The 12,732-nt window shown below is 44.2% G+C and overlaps 1 protein-coding gene across 1 annotated transcript in view; it reads right to left on the bottom strand.

The window, feature by feature from the left end:
* Nucleotides 1–12,732, bottom strand: part of LOC132815251 (cadherin-7-like) — a 138,414-nt gene that overhangs the window by 17,167 nt on the left and 108,515 nt on the right. The window contains exon 8 of the mRNA XM_060824065.1: nt 8,717–8,838. Within this exon, the coding sequence (XP_060680048.1) occupies nt 8,717–8,838 (122 nt within the window). The remainder of the gene's footprint in view (nt 1–8,716; nt 8,839–12,732) is intronic.

Below are 12,732 nucleotides of genomic sequence, written 5' to 3'. Positions count from 1 at the left end.
CATCCAAGGAACAGGAAATTTGACGTTTCAGGATTCCTGATGAAGGGCTTATGCCCGAAACGTCGAATTTCCTGTTCCTTGGATGCTGCCTGACCTGCTGCGCTTTATCTAGATATCAGCTACTTCATTTATGCAAAGAACTTACAGCACAGTCGGAAGGCCATTCTGCCCAACAGGTCTATGCAGGGTTTCTGCTCGACATGAGCCTTTTCCATTCTTCCTATCTCACCCCGTTAAACTATCCTTCTCTTCATTTCTCCACTATGCACTTATCTAGTTTCCCCTCACCTCGATCTGTGCTATTCCTCAACTGTTCCATTTGGTTCCAGGGGCTGCATTCCGACTATTATCTGAGTAAAGGCTTTTCTCCAGAGTTTGCAGCATCAGCACCAACATTCGACGCTGTGATGTTTCAAACTTCCACTCTTACTGAGTAAAGACTTCAATCTCCAATCTTGTCCTGTGCTCAGCAGATTTAAGATTTGCCTGCCGGAAACTCTTTGGATTTATCTTGATCCCTCGGCAGTCTGTTGCTAAGCTCTGGCTTCCTGTTTAATTCCGGCACAGTTACAGATCTGTCATTCCTCTCAATTAGATTACTCGGAATTGGTATGATACTAATTAAAATTTATTCACAGAGGTGGGAGAGAGTAAGGGCGTCCTACTGCTGAATGGTTTCACAAAATGTTATGGCTTGACAAAATGAACCTTTTTACAGACAACTAAACTGACTGATTTGATGCTTTAGCCGATAAGCACTTCGTTTTCCACCTCAAGTCTATTTCAGGCTTTGAACTTGTTAGACAAAAACAATTATTTTGTCTAAGCAGCTGAAAATCTCAGTTATCCCCACTGAGATCAATTAGATTGCTGTAGTTTTGCAAATGGCATGTAGTACTTTTCGACTGCACTTTCAGATGTAGAAAGCATTTTCTGTTCTGTGTTGCCATTAATTACAAGCGCGTAATTCCTGAACAAAAACCAAACCACTATGGAACCTTGTTAGTATAAACTCAATTACTGCAAATATCTTTTGCTCTAACAAGCATTTCACTACATCTGTTATTATGATTAGTCAAGGCGGTTAATTGTTAGATGAATGCAACCATGATGGCAGAGTTGATAAAGCATGCACTGGAAAAAGCACAGCAAGTCAGGCAGCATCTACAGAAGCAGGAGAGTTGACTTGTTCAGCATAATCCTTCTCCACTTCAGCTCATCTCAGATGTCCTCCTATTGCAAGGGCAGTAATTTTCCCTTTCTTGTGATCAACGGTGCCCTCAATCATGTCTCCTCCATTTCCCACACCTCTGCCTCGAACCCCAAAAAAGATGGAGTCCCCCCTGGGTCCACACATTCCACCTCACCAATCAACAATCCTCCACCCTGATGGACACACCTTCTCAACATCAACTGAGTTGAGGTTCAACTGATGTGTGCTGAGAAATGAAATAATTCGACATTTGTTTTGACTATTTCGCTAAACCTTTACAATTTGCCTTGGCTACAGTGACAGTACAGTGGGCAATTATCAACATAGGATGGGGAAGAGGTCACTCAGCCTCTCAAGCCTGTTATAGAGGTATAGAGTTATAGAGCTGTACAACATGGAAAGAGACCCTTCTGTCCAATTCATTCATGCTGACCAGATATCCTAAATTAATCTAGTGCTATTTGCCAGCATTTGACCTATTTCACTCTAAACCCTTCTGTTTTGCCATTCGATGAGGCCAAAGCTTATCTACTGCTATTTCCATAGATGTACTTTTGCCCCTTAACCCATAATAATCTTTAGCCTCAAAAAGCTAAAATTAATGCTTGGTCCAGAATCAGTTATCAGCTATTAATTTCACCTGCTCTTCTTGTGTGGAATTGTTTCCTATTTTCACTCCCTGGAAGGTTTAGCTGTATTTTAATGCCTACTTCTGGACAGCCCATAACATGGAAATATTTTTGCCTGGCTAAGTCTTACAGTTTATTTGGATAAGTGCCTTGTTCATCGAGTTCTCGGGACGGCTTTTCACCATGAGGTCTAGCAAGATCTCCTACCGTTTCTTACTAAACCCCCCTTATTCATGACCCAGCTCACTCCTACGGACTCCGGTCATTCAGTCCTAGTCACATCTTCCCACAAGCCATTTCTGAAAGAAGACATCACTGCTGGGATATTCCAAAATTGATGGGTATCTCTAGTGATGGTATCATGTGGTGCACTTGGACAAGCATTGAGCTGCCCCGTAGGCTGATGTTCTGGTTCTAGGAGTCAGTGAGGACTACAGATGCTGGAGATTTCAGAGTCAAGAGTGTGGTGCTAGAAAAGCACAGCAGGTCAGGCAGCATCCGAGGAGCAGGAGCGTCACCGTTTTGGGCAAAAGCCCTTCATCAGGAATGAGGAGCGTGCTCTAGTCCTGGCAAGCAAGGGCTAATGGTTGGGTAGGGGCCTGGAGGTCCTGGCGGATGGGGGGTGATATAGAGGGAGGACAACCTCCTTTCCCCCAGACTGACACCATGCCAGCTTGGTCTGAAGTCGTCACCTCAGTCAATGCAGCAGACTTAACCATCTGGAGGATAGGCCAGCAATGTGGGATGAAGGTCAATGACCTTCTCACCCAATAGGTGCCACCATCATGTCTCTGATACCTGGCAGTCCAAACCTAAAGGGCATAAGTTTAAGGTGAGAGGGAAAAGATTTAAAAAGGAACTTTTTCACATAGAAGATGGTGCGTGAATGCAATGCGCTGCCAGAAGCATCTGGATGGGTATATGAATAGGAAGGGTTTAGAGAGATATCTGCCAAATGCTGGCAAATGGGACTGGATTTATTTAGGATATCTGGTCAGCATGGATGGATTTGACTGAAGGGTCTGTTTCTGTGCTGTATGATCACAAATTCATTCAATCTCTGTGACTGTCCCCACCTCCCACCAGAAGCTCTCTGCAACATCATCCCTCACTCACTCTCACCCATCCCAACCCCCGTCCCAACACCACTCACCCTGCCTATCAACTCCTTCAATCAGGACACCTCCCCACTTGCACAAAAAGTTTGAGCTAAGTCATTCAATTTCATCTCCCTTACCACCTGCTTCTCTCTCAGTAACAGGAAGAAAGCAGCACACAGAGGGGCAGCAAGGGTCGAGTTGTGTGACAGCCTGCTCAGCGTTTCACCCCTTACCCCGTATGTAGAGAGGATCTTGACTCTGGAGAAACCTTTGAGGCAAGAGTAGGACAGTGCTACCGAAGATAGGCCAAGCGATGGGCCAAATGACCTCCTTTGGTGTTGAATCATCAATCCGTACAAACAACAACACAAAAGCAACGGGGTAGGAAACTCCCGATAAACCTTGGTGATCTCACACACACACACAGACACACACACACACACAGACACGCGCACACGCACACAGACACACACACACACACACACACACAGACACATAGACACACACACACGCACACACACACAGACACACACGTACACAGACACACACACACACGTACACAGACACACACACACGCACACAGACACACACACACGCGCGCACACACACACACACACACATACACACGTGCTGGGGAATACGTAAGCACCATCGCTTTTTGGTGCTACTGTGCAGGGAGAAAAGTATTAAAAATATATAAACAGGAGAAAAGAAGAAAGACATTTACACCGAGGAGCTCAGAATCTTAAAAAACATAAACCTTTGTGATTTGTGAGGCACAAAAAAATTGAAGGATTTTCATGACATTCCAAGGTCCAAACATAATATACTGCTGACTGTTTTGGGATGTAGCCTTCAAAATCTGAATAATACACACTGGCCTCTGGATAATTCTCCACAACAGAACGAGAAGCCTCAAAGTGTTTCTTCACAATTAAAGAGTGACACTGTGTGGAACAATGATCATTGTTGTGTTCACAAATGGAGCAGCAAATGTCCCTCAACAACGCTCCACAAGAAACGGCCACGTGAGGAGCAGGATATCTTTGGCCAACAGAGTAATGTTGGACAGAGCTTATGCTCATTAGCACTGATCTGCTGCTATTGGTCAACATCTTTACAGAAAATAAAACCTGTACTTTTTTGCTATTCATTGTAGTTTGTGGAACCTTGCTGTACGAAAAAAAATCCATTACAGGAATCAAAAACAGAACACTGTGGAATGTCCTTCATTCAGGAAAGGTGCTATATAAATGTAATTCATTCTTTGCCAATGAAAGGAATACTAAATTGAACTTCTATCACTTATCTTCATTACCATGCATGGAGTATAGTTGCATAATTGATTTGGTGGGTAGCAGTGCATATGGCGTATAATGGAGCTTTCACAAGAACTAAATTAGAGTGGTCTCTCATCATCGGTATTTTGGATTATTTGTATTCTAATTGGAATGATGGCAAATAAATGCTCCCTGGATTTTTAAACTGCAACTCCATTCTATCACTTGGCATTTTAATTTTTAATTTGCAGCAAACCTGTACTTTTTCCATTTAAATTGCTATCATGTATCCACAATGCCCTGTGATTTAATCTAATTATAGCTTTTTGTATTCATGTCAAAGTCATAAAGCATCTCAACAGTCATTCAGGAGAAATCATTGAAAGCCGCAGTTTGCCTTTTCCAACAATTTACACATTGATTGCAAGCGATTTGTATGGATTATGGGACAAGCCTTAGCCTAGATTTGAGAAGATTGTGTGAAATTTGCACTTTAACGGCGAATGCAACACAACCAAGTAACCAGTGCTCCCATTTTCTTGCAGAGCAGGTGCTGGTAATGTTTCTGCTGCTGCCATTTAGTCTTCCATTCAACATCCTGCCTGTTTCTCCTAGTTCCATTTGGTTTCTTTATTCAGTCACAGGGTGTAGACATTGCTGGCCAGGTCAGTGTTGCTTTCTATGTTATTCTGGGCATTGCTGGGTAGGCCAGCAGTTATTCCCCATCCCCAGTTGTAGTTGAGAGTGAGTCTGGAGTCACATGTAGGCCAGACCAGGTAAGGTTCCTTTCCTAAAGGACATTAGTGAACCAGGTTAGTGAACAGGGCAGGTTTTATAATTGGGGGAAGGGTAACTACGATGCTGCAAGACAGGATCTGAGGAGCATAAGTTGGGAGCATAGGCTGTCAGGGAAGGATGTCGTTGAAATGTGGAACGTTTTCAAGGAATAGATACGACGTGTCCTTGATATGGATGTACCTGTCAGGCAGGAAAGAGATGGTCGTGTGAGGGAACCTTGGTTGACGAGGGAGGTTGAATGTCTAGTAAAGAGGAAGAAGGAGACTCACATAAGGTTGAGGAAACAAGGGTCAGACAGAGCATTGGAGGGATACAGGATAGCCAGGAGGGAGCTGAAGAAAGGGATTTAGGAGAGCTAAGAGAGGGCATGAAAAATCTTTGGCGGGTAGGATCAAGGATAACCCCAAGGCCTTTTATGCGTATGTGAGAAACATGAGAATGACGAGAACGAGGGTAGGTCTGATCAAGGACAGTAGTGGGAGACTGTGTGTTGAGTCGGAAGAGATAGGAGAGGTCTTGAATGAGTACTTTTCTTCTGTATTTACAAATGAGAGGAACTGTATTGTTGAAGAGGAGAGTATGAAACAGACTGGTAAGCTAGAGGAGATACTTGTTAGGAAGGAAGATGTGTTGGACATTTTGAAAAACTTGAGGATAGACAAGTCCCCCGGGCCTGATGGGATATATCCTAGGATCATGAGGGAAGCAAGAGAAGAAATTGCAGAACCGTTGGCAATGATCTTCTCGTCTTCACTGTCAACGGGGGTGGTGCCAGGGGACTGGAGAGTGGCAAATGTTGTACCCCTGTTCAAAAAAGGGAATAGGGATAACCCTGGGAATTACAGGCCAGTTAGTCTTACTTCGGTGGTAGGCAAAGTAATGGAAAGGGTGCTGAGGGATAGGATTTATGAGTATCTGGAAAGACACTGCTTGATTAGGGACAGCCAGCACGGATTTGTGAGGGGTAGGTCTTGCCTTACAAGTCTTATTGAATTCTTTGAGGAGGTGTCCAAGCAAGTGGATGAGGGTAGAGCAGTGGATGTGGTGTACATGGATTTTAGTAAGGCATTCGATAAGGTTCCCCATGGTAGGCTTATGTGGAAAGTCAGGAGGCATGGGATAGTGGAACACTTGGCCAGTTGGATAGAGAACTGGCTAACCGGTCGAAGTCAGAGAGTGGTGGTAGATGGTAAATATTCAGCCTGGTGCCCAGTTACAAGTGGAGTTCCGCAGGGATCAGTTCTGGGTCCTCTGCTGTTTGTAATTTTTATTAATGACTTGGAAGAGGGAAATGAAGGGTGGGTCAGTAAATTTGCAGACGATACGAAGATTGGTGGAGTTGTGGATAGTGAGGAGGGCTGTTGTCAGCTGCAAAGGGACTTAGATATGATGCAGAGCTGGGCTGAGGAGTGGCAGATGGAGTTCAACTCTGTCAAGTGTGAGGTTGTCCATTTTGGAAGGACAAATAAGAATGCGGAATACAGGGCTAATGGTATGGTTCTTAGTAAGGTGGAGGAGCAGAGGGATTTTGGGGTCTATGTTCATAGCTCTTGGAAAGTTGCCACTCAGGTGGATAGAGCTTGTAAGAAGGCCTATGGTGTATTAGCGTTCATTAGCAGAGGGATTGAATTCAAGAGTCGTGAGGTGAGGTTGTAGCTGTACAGGACCTTGGTAAGGCCACATTTGGAGTACTGTGTGCAGTTCTGATCGCCTCATTTAGGAAAGCTTTGGAGAGGATGCTGAGGAGATTTACCAGGATGTTGCCTGGAATGGAGAATAGGTCATACGAGGATAGGTTGAGAGTGCTAGGCCTTTTCTCATTGGAACGGCGAAGGATGAGGGGTGACTTGATAGAGGTTTATAAGATGATCAGGGGAATAGATAGAGTAGACAGTCAGAGACCTTTTCCCCGGGTACAACAGAGTGTTACAAGGGGACATAAATTTAAGGCGAAGGTGGAAGATATAGGGGAGATGTCAGGGGTAGGTTCTTTACTCAGAGAGTGGTGAGGGCATGGAAGGCGCTGGCTGTGGGAGTGGCAGAGTCAGGATCATTGGAGACCTTTAAGTGGCAATTGGATAGGTACATGGATAAGTGCTTAAGCTAGGACAAATGTTCAGCACAACATCGTGGGCCGAAGGGCCTGTTCTGCTCTGTATTGTTCAATGTTCTATGTTCTAGATGGGTTTCATGGTCATCTTTAGGCGCTTAATTCCATATTTTTATTGAGTTAAATTCCACCATCAGCCATGGGATTTGAACTCAGATTTAATACCAAGAGGCCATCATCCCTGTTTGATTTCTACCCTTCTTTCTGTTCTACTGTTCTTAATATTGCCACTCCCAACTCCCAGATCACCCTTATCCCCATCTCTGAATTGCTTCATGATTAAATGATTAAACCTCTGAACTGCTTCTGGACCTGGGGAAAGGAGGTTGATCTGCCAGGGCTCCCTGCTTGGACCAGATTAACAGCCCCAATTGGAGAACTCATATTCTATGAGGTCCCACCTGGCTGACCTTGTTACAATCACCACTGGCTTGAGCTGACAGTTTTGCGCGCTAGGACTTAGGATTGGGTGACCAATACTGGCCTGAGTGATGAGCCCAGACCCCATCAAAAAACAAATGAAAAATAACAACAAGACTGAGCTATTGTAATCATAGAGTCACAGAGATGTACAGCACGGAAACAGACGCTTTGGTCCAACTCGTCCATGCCGACCAGATATCCCAATCTAATCTAGTCCCACCTGCCAGCACCCGGCCCATATCCCTCCAAACCCTCCCTATTCATGTACCCATCCAAATGCCTTTTAAATGTTGTAATTGTACCAGCCTCCACCACTTCCTCTAGCAGCGCATTCCACACATACACACACCACCCTCTGCGTGAAAAAGTTGCCCCTTAGGTCTCTTTCCCCTCTCATCCTAAACGTACACCCACTAGTTCTGGACTACCTCACCCCAAGGAAAAGACCTTGTCTATTTATCCTATCCATGCCCTCATGATTTTATAAACCTCTATAAGGTCCACCCTTCAGCCTCAGACACTCCAGGGAAAACAGCCCCAGCCTATTCAACCTCTCCCTATAGCTCAAGCCCTCCAACCCTGGCAACATCCTTGTAAATCTTTTCTGAACCCTTTCAAGTTTCACAACATCTTTCCGATAGGAAGGAGACCAGAATTGCACACAACATTCCAACAGTGGCCTAACCAATGTCCTGCACAGCTGCAGCATGACCTCCCAACTCCTGTAGTTAATACTCTGACCAATAAAAGAAAGCATACCAAACGCCTTCCTCACTATCCTGTCTACCTGTGCTAGTGAACCATCGGGCTGTTCTTTCTGGTGATGGCTGAACCTGAAGGTCACTTGGCCTCTGGGAAGAGGAGAGGTAGAGGAGGAAGAGCCTTCATGGTAACCTCAGCTGGCATGGGAATTGAACCCACTCAGTTGGCATTCCAAACCAGCTATCCAGCCAACCGACCCCTCCAACACACGAGCAACTCCTCTCTCACCAAGATGTTACATACTCAAATCCTGGAGTGGGAATTGCACCAGCATTTATTGATTCAAAGGTGAGAGCGCATTAATAAGTGAGTGGAGTTAACACCAAACTGAATGAAACATGGAAACACAGTACCCGAACAGACTGAATGTTATATCAATGTAATTTGGGGCAGTTCCTTACCTTACCATGATTGGAATTCTCACATACAAATGTTTCATAGTCCATTGGGAATTCTGGAGCATTATCATTGATATCCACCAAGCTAATGAGAACAAAACCTCTTCCAATCTGAGCGGGATTCTCTGTGCAAAGTATAATACACAGTCAAGACAAGATTAATGTATGTCATTACATTATGTTCATGAGATTTCTTTACGTAATTCTCATTTCTAATCATGCCAATAGAAACAGAATTTTGAAAAAGCTGAGCAAACAGAGGAATACATCAGAGTGAGTCATTCAAAAAGTGATAGCACAAGCCCGGTATAATGTTAATGGCTTCCCAGGATTGCAGTAATCATTAGCATGAACATACAAACTAACACCTGAGTCACACATCCTTTGTGGCCTCTTCAAACAAATCATGTACTTCAGAAACGTACTTTGCTGTCCTCCCAAATACTGTGGCCTTGAGTTTCTGTATGTTTTCCAGTGTCAAGATTTCACTGCAAAAGGCAGCATTGATTGAAATAGCAAGAATTGTAAGAGCTAAGACATAAGTGAGTTACATAGAACATGGAACACTACAGCGCAGAACAGGCCCTTCGGCCCTCAATGTTGTGCTGACCTGTGAACTATTCTCAGCTCGTTCTCCTACACTATCCCATCATCATTCATGTACTTATCCAAGGATTGTTTCAAACTCCCTAATGCGGCTGAGTTGACCACATTGGCAGGTGGGGCATTCCACGCCCTTACCACTCTCTGTGTAAAGAACCTGCCTCTGCAGAGAAATAAGAAAGGGATGATCACCTTATTGGAATTGTATTATATACCCCCTAATAGTGAGTGGGAAATTGAGAAACAAACTTGTAAGGAGATCTCTGTAAGAATAAAAGGATGGTTATGGTAGGGGATTTAAACTTTCCAAACATAGACTAGGACTGCCATAGTGTTCAGGGTTTAGATGGACAGGAATTTGTTAAGTGTGTACAAGAATTTTTTCTGATTCAGTATGCGGATGTACTTACCTGAGAATGTGCAAGACTTGACCTACTCTTGGGAAATAAGGCAAGGCAGGTACCTGAGGTGTCAGTGGGGGAGCATTTTGGGTTGAGCGACCATAATTCTATTTGTTTTAAAATAGTGATGGAAAAGGATAGACCAGATTTAAAAGTTGAAGTTCTGAATTGGAGAAACACTAATTTTGATGGTATTAGGCAAGAACTTTCAAAAGCTGATTGGGGGCAGATGTTCGCAGGTAAAGGGACAGCTGGAAAATAGGAAGCCTTCAGAAATGAGATAACAAGAGTCCGGAGAAAGTATATTCCTGTCAGGGTGAAAGGGAAGGCTGGTAGCTATAGGGAATGCTGCATGACGAAAGAAATTGAGGGTTTGGTTAAGAAGAAGAAAAAGGTATATGTCAGGTACAGACAGGATAGATCAAGTCAATCCTTAGAAGAGTATAAAGAAAGTAAGAGTATACTTAAAAGGGAATTCAGGAGGGCAAAAAGGCAACATGAGATAGCTTTGGCAAATAAAATTAAGGAGAATCCAAACGGTTTTTACAAATACAACAAGGACAAAAGGGTAACTAGGGAGAGAATAGGGCCCCTCAAAGATCAGCAAGGCAGCCTTTGTGTGGAGCTGCAGAAAATGGGGGAGATACTAAACGAGTATTTTGCATCAGTATTTACTGTGGAAAAGGATATGGAAGATATAGACTGTAGGGAAATAGATGGTGACATTTTACAAAATGTCTACATTACAGAGGAGGAAGTGCTGGATGTCTTGAAACACATAAATGTGGATAAATCCCCAGGACCTGATCAGCTGTAACTTAGAATTCTGTGGGAAGCTAGAGAAGTGATTGCTGGGCCTCTTGCTGAGATATTTGTATCATCAATAGTTACAGGTGAGGTGCCGGAAGACTGGAGGTTGGCAAACGTGTTGCTACTGTTTAAGAAGGGTGGTAAGGACAAGCCAGGGAATTATAGACCAGTGAGCCTGATGTCAATGGTGGGCAAGTTATTGGAGGATAATCCTGAGGGACAGGATATACATGTATTTGGAAAGGCAAGGACTGATTAGGGATAGTCAACATAGCTTTCTGCATGGGAAGTCATGTCTCACAAACTTGATTGAGTTTTTTGAAGAAGTAACGAAGAGGATTGATGAGGGCAGAGTGGTAGATGTGACCTATAGGGATTTCAGTAAGGTGTTCGACAAGATTCCCCATGGGAGACTGATTAGCAAGGTTAGATCTCACAGAACACAAGGAGAACTAGCCATTTGGATACAAAACTGGCTCAAAGGTAGAAGACAGAGGATAGTGGTGGAGGGTTGTTTTTCAGACTGGAGGCCTGTGACCAGTGGAGTGCCACAAGGATCAGTGCTGGGTCCTCTATTTTTTGTCATTTACATAAATGATTTGGATGCAAGCATAAGAGATACAGTCAGTAAATTTGCAGATGACACCAAAATTGGAGGTGTAGTGGACGGCAGAGAAGGTTACCTCAGTTTGCAACAGGATCTTGACCAGATGGGCCAATGGGTTGAGAAGTGGCAGATGGAGTTTAATTCAGATAAATGTGAGGTGCTGCATTTTGGGTATTGAGTACAGGAGTTGGGAGGTCATGTTGCAGCTGTACAGGACATTGGGTAGGCCACTGTTGGAATATTGTGTGCAATTCTGGTCTCCTTCCTATTGGAAAGATGTTGTGAAACTTGAAAGGATTCAAAAAAGATTTACAAGGATGTTGCAAGGATTGGAGGACTTGAACCATGGGGAGAGGCTGAACAGGCTGGGGCTATTTTCTCTGGCGCGTCAGAGGCTATGGGGTGACTTTATAGACATTTACATAATTATGAGGGGCATGGAGAGGATAAACAGACAGTCTTTTCCCTGGGGTTGGGGAGTCCAGAACTAGAGGGCATAGGTTTAGGGTGAGAGGGGAAAGATATAAAAGAGACCTAGGGGCAGCTTTCTCACACAGAGGGTGGTATGTGTATGGAATGAGTTGCCAGAGGAAGTGGTGGAGGCTGTTCCAAGTGCAACATTTAAAAGGCATTTGGATGGGTATATGAATAGGAAGGGTTTGGAGAGATATGGGTCGGGTGCTGGCAGGTGGGGCTAGATTGGATTGGGATATCTGGTCAACATGATTGGACGGGTTAGACTGAAGGGTCTGTTTCCGTGCTGTACATCTCTATGACTCAAAGTTTGGGAGAAGATTTGTAGCTCGGGTGCTCGTTGTTGTGGTTCTGTTCACCGAGCTGGGAATTTGTGTTGCAGACGTTTTGTCCCCTGTCTAGGTGACATCCTCAGTGCTTGGGAGCCTCCTGTGAAGTGCTTCTGTGATGTTTCCTCCGGCATTTATAGTGATTTGTATCTGCCACTTCCAGTTGTCAGTTCCAGCTGTCCGCTGCAGTGGCCAGTATATTGGGTCCAGGTCGATGTACTTATTGATTGAATCTGTGGATGAGTGCCATGCCTCTAGGAATTCCCTGGCTGTTCTCTGTTTGGCTTGGCTTGTCCAATAATAGTAGTGTTGTCCCAGTCGAACCAGCTATCCTTAGTAGCCACACACTCAGATGACAAGCAACATGAGTTTGACTGGGACAACACTACTATTATAGGACAAGCCAAACAGAGAACAGCCAGGGAATTCCTATAGGCATGGCACTCATCCACGGATTCAATCAATAAGCACATCGATCTGGACCCAATACACTGGCCACTGCAGCGGACAACTGGAACTGACAAATCATTATAAAAGGCGGAGTAAACATCACAGAAGCGTTTCACAGGAGGCTCCCAAGCACTGAGGATGTCACCTTGACAGGGAACGAAACATCTGCAACACAAATTCCCAGCTCAGCGAACAGAACCACAACATCTCAATGCCTCTATGACATCTATTTTAAATCTATCACCTCTCAATTTGTTGTTATGGCCCCTTGTACAAGCTGATGTCATCATCCTTGGAAAAAGACTCTCACTCCTTACCCTATCTAATTCTCTGAATATCTTGTAT

This window comes from Hemiscyllium ocellatum, chromosome 4 (assembly GCF_020745735.1).
Source record: "Hemiscyllium ocellatum isolate sHemOce1 chromosome 4, sHemOce1.pat.X.cur, whole genome shotgun sequence".
Taxonomy (NCBI): Eukaryota; Metazoa; Chordata; class Chondrichthyes; order Orectolobiformes; family Hemiscylliidae; genus Hemiscyllium; species Hemiscyllium ocellatum.
The sequence above is the reverse complement of the archived record's forward strand: the minus strand, read 5'-3'. Positions and strand labels throughout refer to the sequence as shown.